General features: G+C 40.8%; 1 protein-coding gene across 17 annotated transcripts in view; it reads right to left on the bottom strand.

The window, feature by feature from the left end:
- The window catches only part of CADPS (calcium dependent secretion activator), a gene marked incomplete at its 5' end in the record, with an annotated part of 486,465 nt that overhangs the window by 126,372 nt on the left and 334,755 nt on the right, over positions 1–25,338 (bottom strand). For 10 of the 17 annotated variants that reach the window (XM_082664107.1, XM_082664102.1, XM_082664101.1 and 7 more), the window contains 3 exons: positions 296–397; positions 16,632–16,819; positions 20,490–20,626. In XM_082664107.1, coding sequence (XP_082520233.1) covers positions 296–397; positions 16,632–16,819; positions 20,490–20,626 — 427 coding nt within the window. Of the gene's footprint in view, positions 1–295; positions 398–14,406; positions 14,566–16,631; positions 16,820–20,489; positions 20,627–25,338 lie in introns of all 17 variants that reach the window. The other 7 variants (XM_082664112.1, XM_082664116.1, XM_082664100.1 and 4 more) reach the window with 2 other exon arrangements.

Here is a 25,338-nt window from a genome sequence, read left to right on the forward strand (position 1 = left end):
TAGTTGGTTTACAATGTTGTGTTAGTTTCGGGTGTATAGCAAACTGATTCAGTTATATATATATATATATATATTATATACATATGTTACATATATTCTTTCTCAGATTCTTTTCACTTATAGGTTATTAAAAAATATTGAGTATAGTTCGCTGTGCTATCCAGTAGGTCCTCATTCAGCTCTTTCTAATATTTAGTGTGTCTCTGAGAGATTTACAGTTTTAGAAAATCAAGTCCTTAATTTGCCCCTCCCCAGTCTCAACCTCCTAAAAAGCCCTTTAACCCCAGATCCTTACCTAAAATGTGTAATCTGATTTTCCAGTAGAACTCGGAGTCTCTCTTTGATTTCTTCAAAACGTTCCTTTTCTTCAACAGTCACAGTTCCAATTCCATCAGGCCTGAAAGAAGACATGTCATGAGGTGACGGGAACCTCATACACTGACACCATCAAATCAGATCTCTAGCAGGAGGAAACTGTCCATTTTAGAAGAACAACTACAGTGATCGATGTGACTTTAGGAGAAGTCCTGCTTTTCAGTGCCAGCGACTAGAGGGGATGGGGTATTTTGAGGTTATCATTTGGAGACATTTGCAGAACTGTCGCTCATTTATTGTGAAATGGTAAAATGTACAGAGGGGTGGCTTGCAGGTTAAAGCCAACCTCTAGACCTGCTCTGTTTGGCTCACAGCCTTTTGAAATTTTGAACTGCTTGCCAACATTTTTTTACATTAGGAAAGTTTTATGATACAATTCTCTTGCAAATTTGGAACAGCTGGCATTAATTGGAGAGGGGCAACAAACAGCTTCTTCCTTAGCTGGGGCAGGCACTCTCCGGGTCCATATCTCTAATTTACATTACGTGTCTCTCTTGTGGGCACTTATGTTTGGGACTCCTGAACTATGCACACAAACTCCTATGAAAATCAGGAGTCCTGTAAGTGTCTATATTTCCCAGAGGTAAATGCTGTTAAATGACTCACTTTCCAGCTTATAACTACAGATGTTCGGATTAATTTCACCACTCCTGTATTAACTAAAGAACAAATTACAAGACATTGTACAAATTACAAGACCTTGATGAAAGAAATTGAAGAAAATTCAAATAAATGGAAAGATATCTTGTGTACATGGATTGGAAGAATTAATATAGTTAACATGTCTGTACTACCCAAAGCCATCTATAAATTCTACGCAATCCCTATCAAAATTCCAGTGGGATTTTTTTCACAGAAATAGAAAAAAAAAAAATCCTAAAATTTGTAAGGAACCACAAAAGCCCCAAATAACCAAAGGAATCCTGAGAAAGAACAAAGTTGGAGGCATCGCAATTCCTGAATTTGAACTATATTACAAAGCTGTAGTTATCAAAACAGTAAGGTACTGGCATAAAAACAAACATATAGACCAATGGAACAGAGTTGAGAGCCCAGAAATAAACCCTTGCATGTATGGTCAACTAATATTTGACAAGGGAGCCAAGAATACTCAATGGGGAAAGGATAGTTTCTTCAATAAGTGGCAATGGGAAAACTGGATATCCACATGCAAAAGAATGAAATTGGATCCTTATCTTAGAACATTCACAAAAAAGAACTCAAAATGGATTAAAGACTTAAATGTAAGACCTGAAGCTGTAAAAATCCTAGAATGAAATATAGAGGGAAAGTTCTTTGACATCGGTCTTGGCAATAATTTTTTTGAATATGACACCAAAGCACAAACAACAGAAGCAAAATAGACAAGACAAAAAAAGTGACGCTTTAGCAAATTAAAGAGCTTCCGCATAGCAAAATGTAAAGACAACCTACAGCTGCCTAACATCTAAAGCTGGATTTCTCACTTAATAGTCTGTGACTTCTTTGAGACTCAGTTTCCTTATCTGTCAAATAGGGATAAAAACAGTCCTTCCTGAGGGCTTCTATAAGGGTTAATTAGCACATGGAACATGATAACACATACAAATCGCCTGGCACATAAGTGCTCAATAAATGTTTGCTATTGTTATTGCTAAAAAAAAAAGAGACAACCTATGGAATGAGATAAAATATTTGCAAGCCATCTATTTGATAAGGGGTTAACATTCAAAATATAGAAGGAACTCATAAAAAATAGAAACCTCCCCAAATAATTTGATTAAAAATAGGCAGAGGACATAGACTTTTTCCCAAAGAAGACATACAAATGGCCATTAGGTACATGAAAAGATGCTCAACATCATTAATCATCAAGGAAATACAAATCAAAACCGCAGTGAGATATCACCCCACACCTGTCAGAATGGCTGTTCTCAAAACAAAAAGACAACAAATACGTGCTGGAGAGGCTTTGGAGAAAAGTGAACCCTCCTGCACTGTTAGTGGGAAGGTAAACTGGTGCAGCCACTATGGAGACCAGTACGGAGGTCTCTCAAAAATTAAAAATAAAACTGCCAAATGATCTAGCAATCCCACTTCTGGGTATGTATCTGTATCTGAAAAAAAGGAAATCAGTATCTTTTTTTCCCCTCATTTATTTATTTATTTATTTTTTATACAGCAGGTTCTTACTACCTATTTTATACATATTAGTGTATCTATGCCAATCCCAATCTCCCACTTCATCCCACCACCATCACCCGCCTCACCCTCCGCTTTCCCCCTTTGGTGTCTATACGTTTGTTCTCTACGTCTGGAAAATCACTGTCTTGAAGATATATCTGCACCCCCATGTTAACTGCAGCATACTTGAAAGCTGTCAAGAGAGTAGATCTTAAATGTTATACACGCACACATACATACACACACACACACAAACACAGAGTAATTATACGAAACTAACCTTATGCAGTAATCATTTTACAATGTATCCGTGTATCAAATCATCCCATTGTACATCTTAAACTTACACATGGTATGTGTTAATATCTCAATAGGGGTGGAAAAAAGAACTAACCACATAGGCTATTTTTCAATCTTAGAGAACTACTGCTCATTTAATAGAAAGAATGACCCTGGCATAAATAAGTGAATTTCAGTTTAATCACAGTATTCTCATGTTTCTGAATCACCAATAGGTTCACACACATTTTCCTTATTTCCTTTGGCCCATTCAAGTTGAAAATACAAAGGAAGGCTGCATATTTATAGCCCAAATTTATCTGTGCCAAATTAGACGAAGGATAATCTGACCCATTCAAAGTCTTCAGCTCCCAGATCTTGTACTGACTTGTTTTGACTACTGGCTGAGCCAGTTTGCAGATTGGTGCGTCACCATGAAACTTCTATTGGAACATTCTTCAGTTTGCAAATGCAAGTCATCTTGAGACCAAACAAATGGTCTTATTTATAGGCCTTCTCAAGGATCCAGCAGAAGTTGGGAAAATCCTGTATACTAGACCAGTCTGACTGCACAAAAGACTTGGCAAAAGACAGCAGTGTACCTCCTGTTAGGGGTTTATTGGTCAGCTTCCCTTCTTTTTAAGTACTAAAAATGCCCTACTTGAAAAAAGAAAAAACTTCCCCTCACCCACTTTGTAGAAAATACCCCTAAATAGTAAAATGCTATACAGTCCATTTCTTCACACCCTCCTGAACTTAGAGGCAAAATCGTAAATATCAGGTAGGCTGTTGGAATCCATACATGTGTCCTTAGTTTCAAATTTTCAGGAAAAATCTCAAATGTTCATTTACGAAATTTATTTAAAAATGATTTAAACATAAAATGCCCACAAATCTGTAGCTAAATCTCAGGATGAATTCACTGGCCCCACGAAATACCTGCGACACTTTCTGTAGTAAAGTCTCATGTGTCTGTTATAATCTACAACTTTCTTTAGCTGTGGCTTTTGAATTTTGTTTATACAAAATTCAGCTTGCTAATGCACTGAACACATGTTTATATAATTGGCGTGTGTACATGCACACAATCGATTTGGGAAAAGTCGAGCCATTTTAAGCATTTTGTTTCTTAGCAGGGAATTAAGCCAGAGAAAAATGTTATTAAATATAAGGTACAATTCAGAGAGGAGTTTATAGATCACAGGAAAAAGCCTGAAAACCATTTAACACAGGCAGCCCAGAGATGTTTGTGGCCATTATTAGGAAATAAACCTCTCTGTGAAGAAAATCATTCCTTCCTTACCCAACAAGTCTTCTAAGGCAATTAGGCAATTAGAAGGCAGCTTTTAGATTCGTGTTTGAGATGAGAAAAACTGAACATTTAGTCTGTGCCTGGCTTTCCTGTAATTCTCACTACAAAGGGTATTATAAACATAACATCTGATTATGTTTTTTCCCCTTTTGTTCTGATGATTCATATGTATAACTATTAAAGGTATCAGATGGCAGCTTCCGTGTCTCCTTGAACTACTCTGTGAACACCATTAATCTCCCTATTCAAAAAAGGTAAACAACTAAAAATTATTGTCATTTCTTAAATTTGCTTCTTAATCGCCTACGTCAGTGTGAATAGTTTCTTTTTTTTTTTTTTTTTCAGTACGCGGGCCTCTCACTGCTGTGGCCTCTCCTGTTGCGGAGCACAGGCTCCGGACGTGCAGGCTCAGTGGCCATGGCTCACGGGTCCAGCCGCTCCGCGGCATGTGGGATCTTCCCGGACCGGGGCATGAACCCGTGTCCCCTGCATCAGCAGGCGGACTCTCAACCACTGCGTCACCAGGGAAGCCCGAATAGTTTCATTTTAAATAAATGAAACAAACCAATCTGAGTCTGTAAGACACATAGTACGGAGTTTACCAAAAAAAAAAACAGGTGATAAAACACATCACAATTTCGACATCCAATGCACATTTATTTGTAATTGCCGGAATTGCTCTGAAATTATACTGGTAACAGGGGGTGTTATTTTACAAACTGAGGGAGAGATGTGCAGGAAAAATATAATTTGTCCAAGATCACAGGTTGTCACTCCATCAGTTAAAAAGCAAAAATATCCTTTGTGGGGTGTTTGATTTCTCATAGTTATTATTGAAAATTCTGTCAAACTTCGATTTCTCTTCCATTGACCCCTGTAATCTGTCAGTGTTAATTGTACAGGTTTTGGTAGATTTCTATGGATCTACTAACTGAAAAATCCTGGTTCAATATACAGGGAGCACTGTTCTCACAGAAGCAATGACATACTTTCCCTAGAGTAGTGGCCACCTGAGCCTGCCTCAGACTCACCTGGAAAGCTTGTGACAACTCAGACTGCTGGGGCACCTCACAGTTTCTGATCAACAGATCTGGGGTGGGACCTGAGAACTGGCATTTGTAACAAGTTCTCTGGTACTGCTGGTTCAGGGAACCTTACTTTGAGAACCTCTGTCTTAGAGGGAAAAAATATTTGGTGGGTGGCTGAATGCATGAAACGGTATTTTTGGAATTGGGAATCCAGGGTTCCCAATTTCCCTTGGATTGAGTGAATTTGGAACCAGAGATCTTCTTTAAGAAGTATATGGTCCACTTATGAAGCTAGCAACCCCTTCCCAAAATGGCATTTGCACTGTTTTCTAGGTGCCATTCCAAGCAGTGCTGGCTGCAAAATAAGGAGAAGAATTGTACTGGTGTCTCTCAGAAGCCATGCTTTTGTTTCTCTGTTTTGGAAACATTTGGGGGTGATTCTATAATTGTCATAAAACTGGCTCTGCATCTTGTTCTTTTCTCAATACTTCTAACACTTAAGGAATCACAAAGAATGAGAGAAGAGGAGGGCTGAAGCTGGATTTTTAAACTCCTACCTAGCAAATCCCAGGCTGTCTAGGAGCCTGAATCCTCTGCCCTCTTGTATCCTGACTGATACATTTTCAGCTGGTGGCTTTGCACTTCTTAGGGTCCATTGCCACTTCCTAAGGGCACTCGAATTTCCTTTGGAGGAATGACCTTGGCTGCACTGTGTGTAAACTGAGGAGTCTACTCTTCCTGCAGGCCAGCTCCTGCCTTGGGGGGGTCGCTATACATCTTAGCCGGACTAAGAACTGCACTCAGCCAACTGGACACTCGTTCCCGGAACCTTTATATCGCATAAATGATGTAAGGATAAAAGAAACTGGTGGGGTTTGCTGTCTCAGCAGCTGTGCCCTGCCCAGCTTGTTCTCCCAGGTCGGTAGTTCTTAATCTCTGACTGTATCTTAGAACCAGTAGAGCTTTGAGACGTCCCACCCTCAAGCTCTGATTCAATGGGTCTGGAGCAGGGCCTACACATGTCAAGTTAAAGCTCCCTAGGTCATTCCAATGTGCAGGTAAGGACTGGACCACTGCTTTGATCCTGTTTCCTACTTTTCTGTTGCTGCCTTGATTCCAGTTTCCCCCTTCCTTTTTTTTTTGAGGCTCCTGGCATCATCCCCATAAACTCTCTTTTATTTAGATTATCCAGCATTAGTTTTTGTTACTTATGTGGAACTGATGTAAGTTCATAAAGCACACATCCTCTGGCTCCCAGTTTTAGTAGAAGCATTGATACCTTTGAACCTAGCTTTAGCAACACACACACACACACACACACACACACGGAAATATGGCCCCTGGTCACTGGTTCCACCTAACTGCACACTGGCTAACCACTCACCTTTTGTATATCATGACCCTGCAAACTTGAGACAATATGCAGGTCAAGTGCAGTCATTTTTGGAGCCCTGTCAAAGACTGGAAGCTCTCCCACCTGCAGGCCATCATCGGATCCCAAAGTGGGCCTCTCGGGCCACGACAGACTATATTGCATCTGACACAGCAGGCATCTATGGAATCCACCTTTCAAGTTTTCGGCAAACCATTTTCTCACTGTCCTTCACAAAGTTGACATTTTCGGCAGCACGATAGGAAAGATGTCACGTCGGCTGCTCTTCAAGTTCTTGTCACGGTGGTTAGCACCAGTTCTGTCATCTTCACTCTCCTCACAGCCTCCCATCTTGAGCCATGTCACAAATAATAATACATCTAGAGCTGTGTTTTTCTGGGTTCTTTGGGTTTTTTTTTTTTTGTCAGATTAAAATGACCCTAACCCGGCTGCCCACACTTTAGGACTAGTTATGCAAATTCTTCTCCCTTTCCCCAAATGTTTCTGAGCTAGAGCCTGTTAATTAATGTCTATTGTAGGATTAATCCAATATGATTAAGCACAAGGCTTTTAATGTGAAATCCTTTATTTTGATGCTTGAAATTAAGTGTGAACATTTGAGCCAAAGAATTCAAGCTACCTTGTGTTTTGTGAAAGTGAAATGACCTCTTTGGGGGCGTTAAATTGTTGCTACTCACCCAGGTGAGCACGCAGAGTCCTAGCGTTTAATTATCCTGCTACCAGGGTTCTCCACATTATGTTGAAAGCCGGGCCACAAAACCTCCATTGGGAAGGTAAGATATCTTTTCAAGAAGGTCAGGTTACTAAATTAATTCAAAGCATACAATGATTGATGTGTTCTGCTATTGCATCTATTTGGTGATCAAGTGTAGAATCCAGTGTAAAAAGAAATGTGTGAATTCAACAAAAGAGGAAAGAGCGTCTGGTCCACCTCTCTGCATACAGCCAGCTTTAAGCTCCAATCACTATCAACAAAGGGTAAAACTCCAGTTGAAGTGGGAATATACTTTCTCTCCAAATGCAAATGTCCACATATGCCGGTGCAGGCACCGTAAACATGATATATTCTCTCTCTCCAAATGGATGCATGCCTACAGACCGCATTACAGATCCATGAAAATGTCCGTAAACAAGCATGATAACTGAATCCTACGTGCTCCAAAAATGTTCCAGCCCAGAAACACGAGAGCTGAAAGGGTCAGAGTGGAACAGAATATTTTAGTAGCCGTTCCTTGTAATGGTCCCTAAATAGAACATTTAGACCAAACACACTTTAACTTCTCTTTTTTAAAAAAAACTGACTTCTTCTAGCAATTCTTAATCCTTACAACTTCCAGCATGATACTTTTGAATTTGATCCTAGTGTGGAATATCTTCCTTTGTCTCTTTCAAATGGTTAATAACTACACATTCAAGACCGCACCAAAGCATCATCATCTCAAAAGGAGACATCCCCACTCACTCCTCTGGATGGTATGTGTAAGGCCAACTGGCCCGAGGCAGGGGAACACAATCAGATTCACAGGTTGCATCAGACCGAAACTCTCCGGACCACCCAGTTCCAGAAACTGACCTGGAGACATTCCGGACCACCCAGTTCCAGGAACTGACCTGGGGACTTTGCACCCAGCCCAGCCTTCCCGCCTTTCGAGGGGCGGGACTAACGGTTCCCCAGGATACCCGAAAAGACCACCAAATAAGGAATACCCTGCGCCCTCCCAGATTCACCACACCCCTTTCCCTTCTTCCCCTTATAAAATCTTGCCCAACCCTCGCCCGGGTGCGACTTCTCTGGCCCCTTTCTCCCGGACCAGTGAACCTCACCCGGGAGCGCTCCCTAATGAAGCTCACTTGAAGCTTTCCTCTGTTTCGCGGTGCCGTTTGTTAAGATCCGACCTTACAGTATGTATAATCTCTAAGTTAATTATAAATTGTAATTAGGACTCTCACGTCCTGTAGTCACCGCTTCATTATGAAAGCCCAGCCTTACCCTTTCTTCCTCCTCTCCCTCCAGCCCATGCCCTTTTCTAATTATGCCCTGATGCCCTGGGGCTTAGACACGCTGCTAAAACAAATATATCAAGTGTTTGTATCACAAAGAGTAAGATAGGGAACAACAACAAGCAGTTTCTACATTACAAATGCACATTGAAGCTTTTGAGGTTGGCTTTACTCAGTTTGAAAAAGAGGCCAGCAGAGGGCAAAAATACACAGGTCAAGACTTTTCTGACTTGTTTACTGCTTTTCTAAATATGTAGCTATAAGCCAACAATAACAGAAGGTGTCTTCATTCTCTTATAAGGATGGGAGTGATGGAGAAGTCCCTCCCTCTGAACAATCTCACAGAATGTGGATGTTATTGGCACAAGGACATTAGTTAAAGTGGTTCAGGCTCTGCCCACGTTCTGAATGAAGCAAGAACCCAACAGATGATTAGAGAAATGGTATAAAATGTATGCATCGCAGGAAAGTACATATTTCTTTCCCCAGAGAAGGACCAATTTCCAAAATTTGTATTACATAGATTTTCCTTTTTGAGGACTAAGCGAAGAGGCGGATTTCTTTATTTCTAGACAAACATAGACAATTAGGTTTTTAAGTCCACCCTGAACACCCAATGACCTTATGTACAGATTTCTGAGTGGTCAGAGCAGTGATATGTGTGGCTTTTGGGTATCACACCTACCCTACCTAAATAGAGTGTGACATCTGAAAATATGTTTTTGCACCAATGAATCTAATAAACACAGCATGAGGACACACTGGTGGAATTTTAGAAGGAAAATGCACATTATTTGGATGGCTTGTCATGGGCCAGAGAGACTGCACCAATGAGACAGATGATGCAGCACGTTTTATAAGATTTTGTGTCTGAGCTGGAAAATATGCTACTGTCATGGGACAGATTTCCTTTAGGAGGAGAGTCACATGGGTTAAAAGTCAGAATATAAGCTCTAGAGAAAAGTTTTTCTTGGGATGCAGATTTTTACTTGAAATGTGTTTGGACTTTTTTCCCCCTCCTTCTTAGAAGTCCTTCTGCTTAGGTGAAGCTGGTTCTTTAGGATTTAGAGAGCATGACGCAGACATCTGTAAGCCCAGCACTACCTGCTCAGAGCCAGGAGAGGAGGCCAACCAGCCACGTGCTCCTGTCCACAAGCGCAATAATGCCTGTGTCAGCGTGTAACATGAGACCAAGAATGTGAATGTCACTGTCATCCCCCAACCATGCCTGCCTGCTACCAGACTGCTGTATTCACAGGATGGTAAAAGAGAACTACCCTGCTATAGTCTTTTCTCTCTCTTTTGGGGAGGGAGAGGTAAAAACACCAGACATAATGTCATGATGGGTGTATGTGTGTGTAACATGGAGAGAGAGAAAGGGAGGAAGGGAAGGAGGGAAGCAGAAATTGGAGAAGAAGGAAAAATATACATACGCAAAATGACTCATTTACTTCCAGCTAGGCATTCCCCAAAAAGAAATAAAGGAAACCATTACGTGACACGGATTGGGAGTGAGGGACCCACATTGGAGGCAAGGACATGGTCAGTAAAGCTGTGGTCCAGGGGAGAGAAGACAGAGACCTGAATTCTGTCAGTGGCATCGAAGAGAAGGAGAAGTGGATGGACTTGAGAGAGATTTAAGGGCACCGACAGGGCACGGTAACTGAATCCTTGTGACGTGCTGAGGAAGGAAACATCAAGCATGGCTCCCAAGGTTTTGTCTTGGGCAACTGGGTGGATGGAACCACTTACTGACTTAGGGAAGCTGATGGAGTAACAGAGGAGAAAAGTGAGCTCCATCTGAGCGTTCAGTTACTCAGATCTAAGCCACAGGGATCACATGGTCTTTGCACACAAGTGGCACCTTGGCTCCAAATACATCTCCCAAAAGAATCCTTGGATGCATTTTCAGAGATTTTTAGGACTCATGCCCTCTTACATCTGCTTACAGACTCATTAATCTACGCAGCTTACTTTGGACTGGGGCGTTGGCATTATGGATTTGTTAATTGCTGATACAATGTACTTTCTCTGCAGGCCATATGTGAAGAACAGCACTGGCATTCAAGAAATGTTAAATAATAATGTAAATGAGAAAAATTTCCAATCCCAATAATAAAGGGATCCAAGGAACATTGACGCAACTTGCAATCATCGGAGCTGTTTGACTGCCTTGTCATTGTGGGACAGTGACCAAAGCGATGTTAATCTAAATGTCATCTAGAAAGAATACTAAAAATATTATGGTGAAAATTAAGTACTGCAACCTTAGGAGCTGATTTAAAAATTAGAAGATATAGCGATTTACATCTGTGGATCTGATGATCGCCAAGTGCAACCAGCTGAACATACCCACATTTTCCTTTTCTTTCCCTCTCTCTTTGAGAAAATGGGTTCAGTTTTAAAGAGCTAGTGCAAACGAATGTTCCCTCCATCAGTGGTTCTTAAATGTTGCTACATATAAGATTTTAAAACCATGATGCTTAGGCCATATCCCAGACTAACTAAATCAGAACCTCTGCAGGCGGGGCTAAGGCATCAGCATTTCTTAGGCTCTTTAAGTGATTCCAACGTGCAGCCAAGTTAGACTACCAAGGCCTTGCGTAAGCAGGATCTGCAGACCAAATGCCTTGGAAATACGTGGGGAGGAACTGATTACAAGGGCAGATGCTTGACTCCATCTAAGACTTGCTGAATGAAATTATTTGAGGATGGGTCCTCATACTCTCCACTTTAACAAACTCCCCCTGTGATTTATATGCACCCTACAGTGTGACACCCCCTGCACAAGCTGAAAATCAGTGTCATGCCTTTAGACACAGAATACGTCTGTGTAAAAGAAACCAGAATCCGAGTAAAAAGGAGGAATTTCATCCCATCACCTGGAAGTTGGATGTTTTGGGTTTTGTTTGCAGGGGGCTGCCCTGCGCATTGTAGGGTATGTAGAAGCATACCAGGCCTCTACCCATAGATGACAACAGCACCGCCTTGCCCCAGTGTGACAATCAAAAATGTCTCCAGGCATTGCCAAGTGTCCCCAGGGGAAGAGATCGCCCCTAGTCAAGAACCACTCTGCTAAAAGATTCCAAACACGTGATGGTTCCATATCTTCCACTGCTTGGAATTATGAACAGCAAACACCTTCCCGATTGACCAGATATGTCTACTTTGGATTAGATACTTTAGATTCAAGTAGGGCACAGGTTTTCAAAGAAGGTGGGATAAACTCAGTCATCAGCACCTGAGCCATCACTAATGATGTCCAGTTGCAGTAGGGCCGGGCTCTGCCTTCACCTGGGGGGGGCTGCTGAGTTATGAATATGTAAAAAATGGAAAATTAGGTAAAAAGCTACTTTTTACCTAATCTAAAGTTGGTTGTGAGAGGCCAGTAGGAATGAACTCTATTGTTCAGTTAAATTCAGTTCAAGGGCAATTTGTTTCCATGAGTCACGAGTTCCTTCTTATTGTGGGTCAAAGAATAGATAACCTCTCCACGCACAAACAGTGTTCATCCTGCTGAAAGAGGTAGGAAAATGGGTTTTTTCCCCCAGTACCAAAAGGCTGTTAATTGCTGTTCAAAGGAGACCTTCCTTTTATGTGGTCTAAAGCTCCAGATACACTCTGACTTCTTCCACAAGGTCAAAACCACCAGGTGGGCCAAACTGATTTTGGACATCTTTAGGACAAAAATGGAAAAGTCTTTAACTAATTCAGATGGCTGCTAGGGGATCTCACCTGGAAATGCTGAAATCATATTGAATGGCTGAATTTGCATCTCACGCTATACACAAATGCTAATGCTGGGCAGGTAGTAAGGCAGAGAGGTTACAAATCAAACTCCAAAGTCAGAATATCCATGTTTGCATTAGGCCCACACAGGTATTTGCTACGAAGCAAGTGACTGAATATATCTGAGCCTGAAACTCCTCATCTGTTAGGTGAGGATAATAATAATACAGATCTCACAGTGATGCAATAAGTATAAAATGAGATAATATATGTAAATAGCACTCCACACAGTGCTTGGCATATAGCAAACACTTATTAAACGGTGGCAATTATCCTTATTTTATTTCAATGTTACTTACGAAATCTAACAATGGACTATTTTACTTGTTATTATAACCCACAGAAGATAATTTCAGAGGTTGATGGGATATTACAGATGCTCTATGTGCTCATTTTGCAGATGAGAAAACTGAGGTATAGAAGTGAGATATGATAATCCGAGATTTATGCAGAACAGGTTCTAATACTCAGATCTTTAGAATCTATGTGCAGTGCTGATGTAGTACAAAGAGGAAGAGCTTTGGACTCAGAATATCTGGGATTGCCACCTCAATTTACAGAATTCAGTTTCATCATCTGCAAAATGGGTGTCAAAGTAGCTAACCTGAAAACGTTACAGCAAATGAGACAGAATGTATGAAAGCACTTTGTAAACTGTAGAATTCCACACAACTGATATTTAATATTACGATTTCTTCTTCCTTTAAAAATGCAATGCAAACATAGACCCTCACAAGCCTCAACGTGCCACTCACAATCCTTTTCGGTAGTTTTTCAAGGCACAGGGAATAGGTCAGGCTCCAACAAGGGTGGCCATTTACTCTCTGCTCTGCTTCAGTGCCGATCACGCCAAAAGCAGCACCTTGGACAGCAGCCAGAGAGGTTTCCTTCAGGCGCCTGCAACGCGCTATGCACTCTTTTACTGGCTGCAAGCTACTTCTACCTTGCGGTCTGACCCTCACAGGGAAACACAAAACTCCACTCCACCTTCACCCTTGTATACTGCGAGTTCAGAAGATGGGTGTCCACATGGGCTCGGGGCATTCTTTGACCTTCACTATTGGACCTGCATACATTGATTGATAGCCTGCATTGATTGACATTCTCCAGGAAGTGAAAATTGGCATTTTCATTTGGTCTGCCTACAAGTGAACTGTATATATTTTAGGACTTAGAAATATCCAAGTGAATAAATTCATGCTGAAACATGAATACCTCATTGTGAACTTTGTGTAGTTTGGCAATGCCAGGGTCAGAATATCCATTTCAAAACCTCAACAACAAAACTTTAAAATGTCAATGTTAATTTGGGGCGAGATAGGGAAGGTGAAGAAGGACACAGGATAACACTGCAGATAACTGTAATAATCTACTTTAAAAGGGAATAAAAGCCACGAATTTGCCATTTTACCAATTCACAAAGAGAGCATCCCTAAAGGACACAGGAAACAAGACAGGATCAGTATAAATTTTAGAACTTAAAAGTGCTTTCAAAGTGACCTCATCATATAAACGATTCTAGTAAGAGTCATTGATTTCGTGACAGACATTACTTTGCGCCTTTATTATAAACCATTATTTGAAGATGGATTTCTTTCATGAGATAAACGTAGAACTGAGAGGGTTTGCTAAAAATGATGGACCTACTATAAATGTATAAACCCATCTTATGCCAACCCATTTTATTTGCTTCTTAACCATAGTTTCAAAATTATTAAACATGGGTTGCTTATTATGAATGACTTGGTAAGGTACCAGGCCCCTAACTAGATGCCACTAAAATAGCAATCTGACTCATGATTCTGTTTACATACTGCTCAGTTAGTTGTTTTGTTTTCAATGCAAACATGTTTTAAGTGTCCCTAAATACCTGACTCAAATTCATTCCTAATACACGGTATTTTTGTCCATTGCTAGGATTTTTTTAAAAAGTGCACGTTTGAACAGAGACTTCAGGAATACACAAAGCTTGGGGTTTGCTAAGGTGGAGGTTGCGGCATGGATGGGGGGGTAGAGAAGGTCACAGACATCGCAAAACACAAGCCAATACACACATAACTTCTTACCTTTTGGGCTCTGGATTTGCCTGGGTTTTGGGATTTTTTCTTTTTTTGGATTCCTTTCTGGTATCTTTTTTAGCCTCTGGTTCAGATGGGGAGGGAGTTTTGCTCCCTTCAGGGTCTGTATTTGGTGTCAGCCCACTAAGGTACGCATGCATTTGTTGACTTTGGAGAAGGGGTGGTCGCATGGGGCATGCAGAGAGTGTGGCCAGCCATGGGAGAATCAAGACCACACATACATGCACAAACAAAAGAAAGAAAAAGAAGGATGCATCAAAGAGCAAGAGCAAATGCATTCAAACTAAAATAATAAGCAAAAAAAAAAAAGATGCAAACTTGCATAAGGAAAATCAGAACTGAAAATAAGAAATCCAAAACTGTTTCCATGACAAGATGTATAAACCTAACTGTGAATCAAGTGGCAGTCTTACAATATGAAATCCAGACAATGTGTATCATAATTCATGATGATGTTTACCAGGGAGTTTACAAAAACACTTCATTATTTTATAACACTTCCTTATTCAGTAACATATGTAGAATACAGTGTGACAACCCAGAGAATATAATGCAACTTCTCTCTCTCTCTTTAAAGAATTCAGTCCAAGAGGCTGTAACAGATAGTCATCAAAGTGTATATTTATAAAAAGCTGAATTATGCAGAGACAGTCCCCAGGTATCAGAGTTTTCATGAATATCTTTTATGCAAATGAAAGGTCACGTGCTGGGCTAGCAAACCTTATAACAATGGGAGGTGACGAAAATCTTGTTGCCTGTTAAATATTCAAACCTACAATGCTATTGTTATCCAGCTCTGAATGTTGAAGTTGCATCTCATAAAATCTACCAGTGCTAGACAGAGGAAAAGCACAGAACTAACCCCACAGACACTTCAGAGTTGTACAGCGTGCAAAGATGAAGATGACTGATACAGTTCTGATTTAAAAGAAAATGCAGTCAACTCTGCATGCTCCCACATATGAATTTCCGCAGAGCAGCAACTTGTTCATCACAGGCTGGGTTTCTGAAGATACCTAGTTTTCCTTGGGTGTGCCTTCCCTGGCTATTGGTTGAGGTGTCCGGGGTAATGTAGGGCTTGTCTTTATAGTAATGTGAGGCTGCATACACTGGGATAGTAAACTGGCTGTGGCAGTGTGGAAACTTATTCCATGTCTTCACAGCCAAATGGTAATGTTCTTAAATTATTTGCTGCCTTGCGTTATTCAGAACACGGAACTTTTCCTCCAGGAGCTGGGCAATGTCTAAAGAAAGAAAGTACTCAGTATGGAGTTGGAACTGATGTTCTGGCCTTGTCTATAAAACCTATAAACTGAGGGGGTTGGTTACACTGTGATCTCTGAAGCTCTTCCCAGCTCTGCGGTTAAACTCTAAGTGTCATGATTATCTGTGCCTTCCAGCTTCACCTAGCTTGTTTCAGCTCTTGCTTTGCCTATGCAGAGCATTTGTTTATGCTGCTCCTTTTGCCTGGAACCACTCAACTCCTACTTCAGCACTCAGCCCAAGCAGCGATTCCTCGAGGAGGTTCTTCCTGCCATCCTGCCACCCCATCTGAGTTGTGTTCCTTTATTAACTGCTACCATGGAGTTTTATTCCTTCTTCTCAGAGGACCAATCTCTATATAACTCTGCCCTCATTTGATGTCTGGTTTCTGCTCACCGTGCACGCTGAAGGTATAGCAGAGTACCTGACCCTCAACAAGTAATCATTAAATATTTATGGAATGAATGATAGCAACAACAAAGGCAAATACTCATTTAGCCCTTGCCATGTCCCAGGCATTGTGCTGAACCCTTTATATCCACTTGCATCCTCTTGACAACCCCACGAGGACACTATCATCCCTGTTTTACAGATGAGAAAACAGTGGCAGAGAGGGTTTAATTACCATCCAGGGTCATGGAGAGCAAATGGAGCAGTCATGACTTGAGCCTAGATTGTTCTAATTTCAGAGACCACTCTAGAAGTCCTGTTTGCCATTTCTGTTACGTCTCTTGAAAGGAGAAGAAATTCAGACCTGTGTGTTTTTTGTGTTTGTGTGGCTGGTGTGTGCGTGCGTGTGTGTGTGTGCGCGCGCACGCCCACTGGTCTGTACTACTGAGGTAATGGGGATGGATAGAGTTAGAGATGACCCTAAAAGCAGGACCAGTCATAAACCATGGCCAGTGCCTTAAAAAATATTTTTAAAGGAATACCTCTGGACATGTGCTTACCTGTTCCCATGGACGTGGGATGCACAGAAGGCAAAGCTATAGTGAAGGAGGGTGGGGTCAATCATGGCGCCATTTTCTGCCCGTTCAAGCAAATCTCTGAGGTAACAGAGATGTCGGTGACACCCTCGGACTCCATTTCGGGCGCAATACTCGTCTAGTACAAACACCTGGCCAGGACTGAACCAGCCCTGTTTGGAGAATAAAGGAGAGACTTTCTTTTAAATATAGGTTGGGTTTTTCTGGGGGAGAGCTGCTAGAGTTGGGGATGACTGGAGAAGGGGGTTAACAATAGCCACAGAGCTAACACTTGCTGATTGCTTGTTAAGTGCCAGCCGCTGTGCCCAACGCGGTGCGTGCTATCTGGTTTAGTCCTCACGACAGCCCTATCAGGCAGGTGCTGCTCTCCCTGTTTGATGGTCGGGAAATTTGAGCTCAAGGGAGGACATAGAGTTTCCCCAGCATCCTGCAGCTAGTAAGTGACGGCATCTGGATTAGCAGAGGGCATGATTCCAGAAAGACAGGCTCACCCACTGCTTTAACACTGAAGCGTACACCTTAAAAGAGTGTTGGAGTGTGGGTAGGGCACAGTCTTGGTTACTGATAAGAGGAAATCATAACATGAATGCCTTAAATTGGTACAGTGCTTTACCCTTGACAAAGAACTTTCAGTTGAGCCCCGTAACAGCCTTGAGAAGCAGACAGAGCAGGTTTATCTCCATTTCACAGATGAGGAGATGGAAATAAGAGCTCACAAATAACACAAAACAGGCAGGACTCAAACCCAGCTCTGTCTTTCTTCTTTTTAATATTACAGAATATACCTACTAACATGGAAATATGGTTACAATGCAATAAATTATTTTAAAATAGTATGTAGAGTATGATACTATTGGATTCTTATTTCACTTTTTTTTTAACATCTTTACTGGAGTATAATTGCTTTCCAATGTTGTGTTAGTTTCTGCTGTATAACAAAGCGAATCAGCTATATGTATACATATATCTCCATATCCCCTCCCTCTTGCACACCCAGCTCTGTCTTACTCCAAGTCTTCAGGGTGTTTTTTTTTTTTTTTAATACTCTGGAGCATTAATAAATACTAGGATTGGTCTACATACATGCTAGGACTTCATAAATCCTTTCACTTTGGAAGAAAAAAGTTTTTTAGATTTAAAACTGAAGATAATAACAGAACTTTCCAAAGAGAACAACATGGCTAAGTTTTCAAGTTGTGAATCATACAGGATTCAATTAAACTGAGAGGAGCTTCCTGTGCCCTGGCTGAGCGTTTTGCCTTATTCTTTCCCTGGAGGTTATTTGTTTTCTTATCATGTATTTGCTCGCTGCAGGACCACACAAAACTCTGCTCTGAAAGAGAACCCGGACGGAATCTCCGATCCAGAGCAGACTGGTAGGCATGATGGGGTAGAAAGTGCTGCCTCTGTCATGCACTTAAGAGCTGATCAGACAGGCTAAGCGACTTGACACTCAAAGGCACCCTTGGAACAAGCCTGAAATCCAATCACTTCTTTCAGTTTGGGTACCTTTCTGAAGCAAGAAAGAAACCAACTGAGGTGATACATTGTAAGCAGAGCATTTAGGATTGTCTTAAGTATAAATTTAATTTTACTTTGAGGGTCTTCTCTGAGTCATCTTTTGAATATGGCTCCGTCTTGGGAGAGAAAAGGCAAAAGGAGAAAGTGACCAGGTGGCAGGTAAAGGCCGAGGAATTGCAGCGAGGGAGGCCCCTGCCAACACTCTCCTCTGGTATTAGTGATCCGGGGAAACTTCTATAGACAACATGCAGCTCAGCAATGCATCCAACGAAAGACGGCATCTTTCCTATTTCAAATGATAAGTTACTGCAGAGGGCGGGAGAGTAGTCGAGGCAGTGGGCTGCCCCTATAGGCAACTTCTTTGCCACTCCATCTGCTACCCCAAATGCTAAATCTTAGAAACAACACTGCTGTGAAAGATTAAAATATATTTTCTACGACTCAGATGACACCAAGTCTTTTGTAGATGCCAAAATAGCTGCTTTGAAAAGAGTTGAAGAAATATCAATTAGGAACTCAGTCGAAGACACAGAAAAATTTATGTATTCCTGCTGGTCGGTCTCCAAAACTAACTGAAAAAAAAGATTGTAATAATGAGAAAATGGAATATATAGAGGCAGGAGATAAGGTCTTTTTAATGGCTGTTATTTTCTGAAATTTGGGGATGATGATTAATAGATACAGGTACACAAACGGGAAAGGAAACTGTTTTATGATATTCATAATTAATTTTGGATTTTTAGGCCTATATATGATTCACAGGGAGCGAGCTTCAAAATTTCATTTCTGGTTTAATTTTTTCTAGAGGGCACTCACTCCTTAGTGATGAATTTCTTAGTGAAAAAGAAAATCGTTTTAAGAAATTAGGATTTGAAAAAAGTCTTGAAAATAAGACTCCTCAAAAAATTCCTCAAGAGACTGGGAATTGTACATAAAAAGAAATTATTTAAGTTCAGAGGCATATTCTTACAAGTTTCACGAATGCAATTTATAATTACATGAATAATTACATAATCGTAGGCAATACAGTTGAGAAAAACTGCCTTGCAATGCAAGGTAAGCTTTTCATTTTTTTTTTTTAAGTCAAAATGATGTATTCCTTTCCAATTTGGCAAAGTTCAGACTTCTGATGAAGTGAATCTAAACCTGAGGTAATCAATGAATCTTTTGTGAGACGAAGATTAATAAATTATTCCACATAATCCCGCTTCTGTTTTTTAGACTATTTTATCTACCATTTTAAATATTTTGGATCCTGGCACAAAACAAGAAAAGGAATTTAAAACAAAAAAATTAGTCAGGACAGATTTAGGGTATAGCCATACCATTTAGACAAAAAACGCAGATTTTCATTATATTTATGTTAATATCAATAATATGTTAAATTTAATAATATACAGATATATTAACCTTAGTATGTGGAGTCAGGGATGAGGCTTTTCCTCTGTGTAAAGCCATTTCATCCTTTCCCCTCACCTTTCCCATCTATAATGTCGGATTAATAGCCTTTATCTTTAAGCAATGAAGTAACAATTTCTGGTTTGCAGAAGGAAATAAATTGGGTCTCTTTTAGGCTTTTGAATTTGATGGTATAACCTCAAATCTATCTTCATAAATCTAATCAACACGTAATAGCAGTTGCTTAAACTTAAATGGATTTAAATCTAGGCTTAAAATAGGATTTCAAGAAATGTTCATGCTCTTGCTGGAGAGCGGGACTTCTAAACGTCTAAAGCACCACACGAAAATTCCCCCAAAGGGTGAAAAATGCTTCGAATACTAGGTAGAAAGAAGAAAGCCACTCAAACAAACAAACCCAAACCCATTTACCTTATGAAAAGGGAAGTGAACTTGATTTACAAATCATTTTGATCTTTAAAAAAATAAATAAAAAGGACCCATTCATTTCTGAGACAGGAGCACAGGGTCTTACTCTGTGGGGTGGGGCGCGAGGGGAATCTTAATGTCTAAGAAACCGAGGCAATTTTTACAAGTTCTCCATAAGCAGGTGCCAAACTCAATTACCCTCTTGAGAATATTTCTCATGTAGCAGCTGAAAAGGGGGAAGCTCAGATAGGGAGGCTGGGGAATTGGATCCGTCTCTACTGATAACTTCCTCCCGCTCTGTCTTCTTTCTTTGGTAACTAAAACTATCTCAACACAGGAAATCAAGAACACATTTATAATTGTTAAAGGGGCTCCACAACGGAGAAAAGAGCTTCTGACATAAAGGTAGAAAAATATTTTATTTTTTGAAATGTTATCACGTTTCAATTGCTGTATACCAAAGAATATACTTGCCAGGCAAGAATAGGAATCATTAAGTCTGTGATCCAAAGTAAGACGTTGCACCATCTCAAAGAGGGAAGCGTGGTCAAAGTTACAGGGGTTGGAAGAGATAAATTCATCCATGCCATGTTTTTGAGCTCTATCTGCGTCTGTTCATTTATACATGTAGAGAGAGACACAATTTAGAGAAACACATCACATTTTCTTTGACATTTCAAATACACAGGAATTCACTAGGCATTACAAATGCTAGCTGTTTCCCCGTTACCTCCCACCAACATCCCCAAGATATTCTTTTTATACCTCCCATTGTCAACTTGCATCACTTACTGGTGAGTTTATTGCATTTCGGCAAAAATATATTGGCATCAACATGTTTATCAAATGATCACAACTCCAGTGCATTTATGTTGTTCTTGAAAAACTAAGCACTCGACCGTAACTTCGCCTGCGTTTCACCAAACACTGAAAGCAGATCGGATCTTTGCTTATAAAAGCCTATTTAGCTTTTAGGTTAATAGATTCTGCCATTCCAGTGGTTATATCTAGAGCAATTTCTCTACAATTATTGGGATTATCTGGAAAAAAAGGGTTATGCTGATTTTCAGCAAAGTGACAATATTTTTATCCTCCCCTTCCAAATCCCCGTGGCCGATTTGGTTGCACAAAAGGTTTGGGTCCCCATCCTCCAAAATTAAAACAAAATAATAACAAAAGATGTTCATTGAAACCTGGAGAATAAGTTCAACGGGAATTTAGTTTGTGATAGCCAAGGACATTGCCTTATAGTGTGCTTACTCAGTTAGCGAAGCTTATGAAAGACAAACAAATGTACTCAGCAAGAGCTATGATCTGCCATTTATTGTGAATTAATAGTCTCAATGTATTCACACTTTTCCTTACAGGGTGAAGGCTGTAGGCAAAACCTCCTAAGGGCTAACTAATTAATCTCAATATGTGTAACTAAAATAGTCTATATTCAATCGGCAAAATAACTCAGAGAATCCGACTCGAGTGAGACCAAGCAAATCCCAAAGAGGAAGGAATGAAGGTCCTAGACATTAAGGGAATCGGCTCACTCTGTCTCATATTTACTCACTGTCCTGAAATGCTGTGAAGAAAAAGAATCTTAAATCAAGCAAGAGTTTATTCATCCCCTTGCGTGCAACATTCTACTGGAATACGGGCACCTGCCAGGGACCAGTGATGCTGTCAGGACACGGGAAAACGGATTTCTGACTTGAGAGGGTATTTGAATAATATTTTCAAAAGTGGCCTTCATCCCAGGCAGTTTTTTTTTTCCTCCCTGCTTGGGGGATGGCTGAAAATGGGGGTTAGCTGCAGTGTGATATTAAGATGATGATTTTTCCTCACATTATTAATTTTGTGTATCCTTCCAACCTCAATGCGTGGTATGTCAGATGTATGCCCTCTTTTTGTTGGGTTTTAAATCTTCAGTCATCTTTCATAGAAGCAGCAAGTGGTCAGTGTTTGAACAGGATGTGTTGTTTATGCCCAAGACACACAGAAGCAACGGTTACCAGAAGGCAAGTTGAAGAATGTCTGTTTTAATAGCCAAATCGCTCTACTAATAGGATAAAACACAAAATTCTGGAAGGGATATCACATGAGCAGGAATTATATTAGAGCATCTGAAAGAATCCTCTTTGCTGGGTTAATTGCCTCAGATTTGTCTTCAGGAAAGTGCTTTCAATTTGAGTTTAGGTGCTTTATCTAGGAGGATTCTTTTGTTTGGTAATTTGGTCTCCAAGCTATATTTCTCCTTTGACTCAGGATGGCTAGAAAGAGAGGTGGCCAGGAAGCTGGTACTGGGGAGAAAGCTAGCTGCTTCTAGGATGTGTGTGTGTGTGCGTGTGTGTGTGTCTGGCTCAAAGCAAGTGTCTTAAACCTGCTCCAACTTTAGTTGTCCCCCTGCAGGATGGCACTCCTGTAATCCAGGTGATACTGCTCCGTCCCTTAGGACAATTCTGCCCTCTCGCCCCCATCCCGTCAGTCCCCGGAGAAACTAACAGTGGGGTACACCCATTGCTAATAAAAAGCCTCACTCACTCCGTGCCTCCCAATTCTAGCAGATAGATGAGGCAATTTGGCTAGCATCAGCTTCTTGCTCTCAGGTTTCTCAGAAGAGGCTGCAGGCTGACAAATCGGTCGGGCCCTTTACTTGGCCAGTTTGCCTCTGCTATTTTAGTGCTCTTCAATTATGATGGTGCAAACAGTCATTTAGCCAGAGAGAAGGGGGCTCTTCTGTAGCTGTTAAAAATACGCCCCACGTTTGAAGTCTCTTCCTCTATTTGCTGAACCTCTTGAAAACTCTGTGATGAACTATTTTGCATGGCTGCCCACTCAGGAAATGGATCTGGAAAGAGAGCTTGCCTCCTCCGTGGAGACCTGGATACAGACCTACCCCCTCCCACCTCCCCATCCATCATCACAAGACGGCTTCACCACGCTAATTCGTGGCTCAGACTTCATCTAAAGAACAATTTCATTTTTACTTACATTTTAAAGCAGGTTTTAAAATATGCTTAAAATCCGCCTGTTTTCCTTTTCCGAAAGTAACCCTATCAACATAAAAATTCCTTTTTCCCTTCTTCCTTCTTTCCTCTCTGTCAGTTCACATGGGGGTGACTGAGCCTGGGACTGATTTAAGGAGGTCTGGGTGCCCCCGTGAGCTCCGCTTTTAAATAGGTGTGGGACACTGGCTGAAGTGTTGATCTGTCTGAGTCTCAGTTTCCTCGTGTGTCAAATGAGCCGAACTTTTAGTTCCCTTTCTGTTGCCACTGTCATTTAATCATCCTTAAGGTCCCTTTACACCTGCCATGGGATGGAGCTTAATGCAGTGGGAATTTCCAGCAAGTAAAACGAGCAGCCCTTGGATTTTTCTTACACAAAATCATCATTTACTCAGAATCAGGCTCATTATCTTAATGGTTCCAACAACTCAAGAGTGCTTAACAGGGTGGCTGGCTCCCATGAAATTTCTGAGAGTTTCATTGAGCTTGTTACATTCAGACGAAAAAAAAAAAAAAATAAGAGGAGCAGTAGGCCAGGAATGCTTTTTTAAGGTGTCCAAGGAAGGGGTGTGATTTTGATGCTCCATCCAAGCAGGGATTTTGAAATTTTTGTTCTCTGCTGTGTTCCCACAGCACCTAGAACAGTACCTGGTACACAGCAGGCACTCGAAACATACGCATTAAAATAATGAATTTATCTCACTGAGATAAATAAATGTGCTCTCAAAACAAATATTTTCTATTTCTTGATTTTAGGAAATGTTGATACACTAAATTCAACAGGCATAGTTTATTTGAGCTAGGATAGCAGGTGATTAAGTGGGTGGGCTTAGAGGGTCACGAAGACTGAATTTGAGGCCAGCTCTGCCGTTACAGGGTATGCAAGGCGAGGAAGTTGATTAGTGTTTCTGAGTCTCATTTTCCTCATTTGTAAGTTGAGAATGGTGTTTGAGTCTACCCTCAGAGAGGACTGTTGACAGGATCTGATAAGCAGAACCCGTAAAGCACCTACATGCCTGGCATATACTAAGTGCTCAAAAACCTTAGCCATGAGTGAACGGGCAGGCTTCTTAGTGCCCCCAAAGCCAGTTTGTTTAATATTCTTAGAGACCAAGGCTTTCACTACATTGATCGTTATTAACCTATATTGTTCGTTATAGGCTGCTTCTTAAACTGTCTTGTTTCTAGGAAGCTGGGAGTCCTTTCCAAGCTCTCTGCTTCATGCTTCTCCTCTGCCCCTGTATAACCAGCTCCTATTCTCTGTCTCTGTTTTTGCTGGGTGATGTTCCAATTTCTCCGTGGTCAGAACACACACTTAAATCCCCTGGTAGATAAAATGTTCCTTGAGGGGTAAGTTTCTGATCTGTTACTTCCCCTGGCAGCTACAAGAGGAGCCAGGTCCTTAGAAGGTGTTTATTAACTGACTTACTCTGACATTTGCATCTCAGGAAACTTCCCATCGACTTTATTAAAGGAGTCACACACATGGGGATTCAGATGGCATCTTGCAAATCCCAAAGTGGGAACATGTGTTCTTAGGGGGAAAAAAATCTTATAAAAGGAAACAGAATTCTAGGTGCAGGTGTCTTTGGATACCATTCAGATTGTCTGCCTGTGTCTCCATACATGTCTAGGGCCATATGCATTACATATGTTATCTATTTTAAAATAAAACACTGCAGTGGTCCAGCTGTTCCAAATTCTGTTTCAAAGAACTTGTGGGTGCTTCTCAAGCAACACCACCTAGTCATCCTTTCATGGTCCCAGTCTGTTCTTCTACAGTGCTCAACATTAAAAACTAAATCCTCCTTGCAGTCGCATTTTGCCCTGTGCAAACAATTGGAATTGGTTGATGAGAGAAAAAGAAAACTCCAATGTTGACATTAGCAAGGGGAAAACAGCCCAGAGCAAAAGGATGAGAAAGTCAATTCCTGGATTCAGGACACCCTGGGATCAATTCCCTTGCCAATGTTTGGCATGTGTCAAGGGAATGCAAATGAATTTAAATACTAGACTGAGCGAAATAGAATGAGGAGGGTAAAGTAGAAGCTTAAAACTCTAATGATGTTTGGATTATCTCTTGCTTTGGGAGACACGTACCAATGTTCTTTTTCATTAATATATGTACTTTTTTTTTATTATTTAAGAAATCAAGGATCGACTGCATTTTAAGAATTTACTTCAATCTTTACCTTTTTCAGACCTCGCTGAACAGTTGCTCAGTCCTGCTTAGTTTGTAAGGGCTTCAAATGTATTGAAAATGGGCTATGTAATTTCATAGGCTCTGGAGCTAGGGCATAATTCAACACATCTTCCAAACAATGCTT

The sequence above is a fragment of the Grampus griseus genome, assembly GCF_964374135.1.
Source record: "Grampus griseus genome assembly, chromosome: 10".
Taxonomy (NCBI): Eukaryota; Metazoa; Chordata; class Mammalia; order Artiodactyla; family Delphinidae; genus Grampus; species Grampus griseus.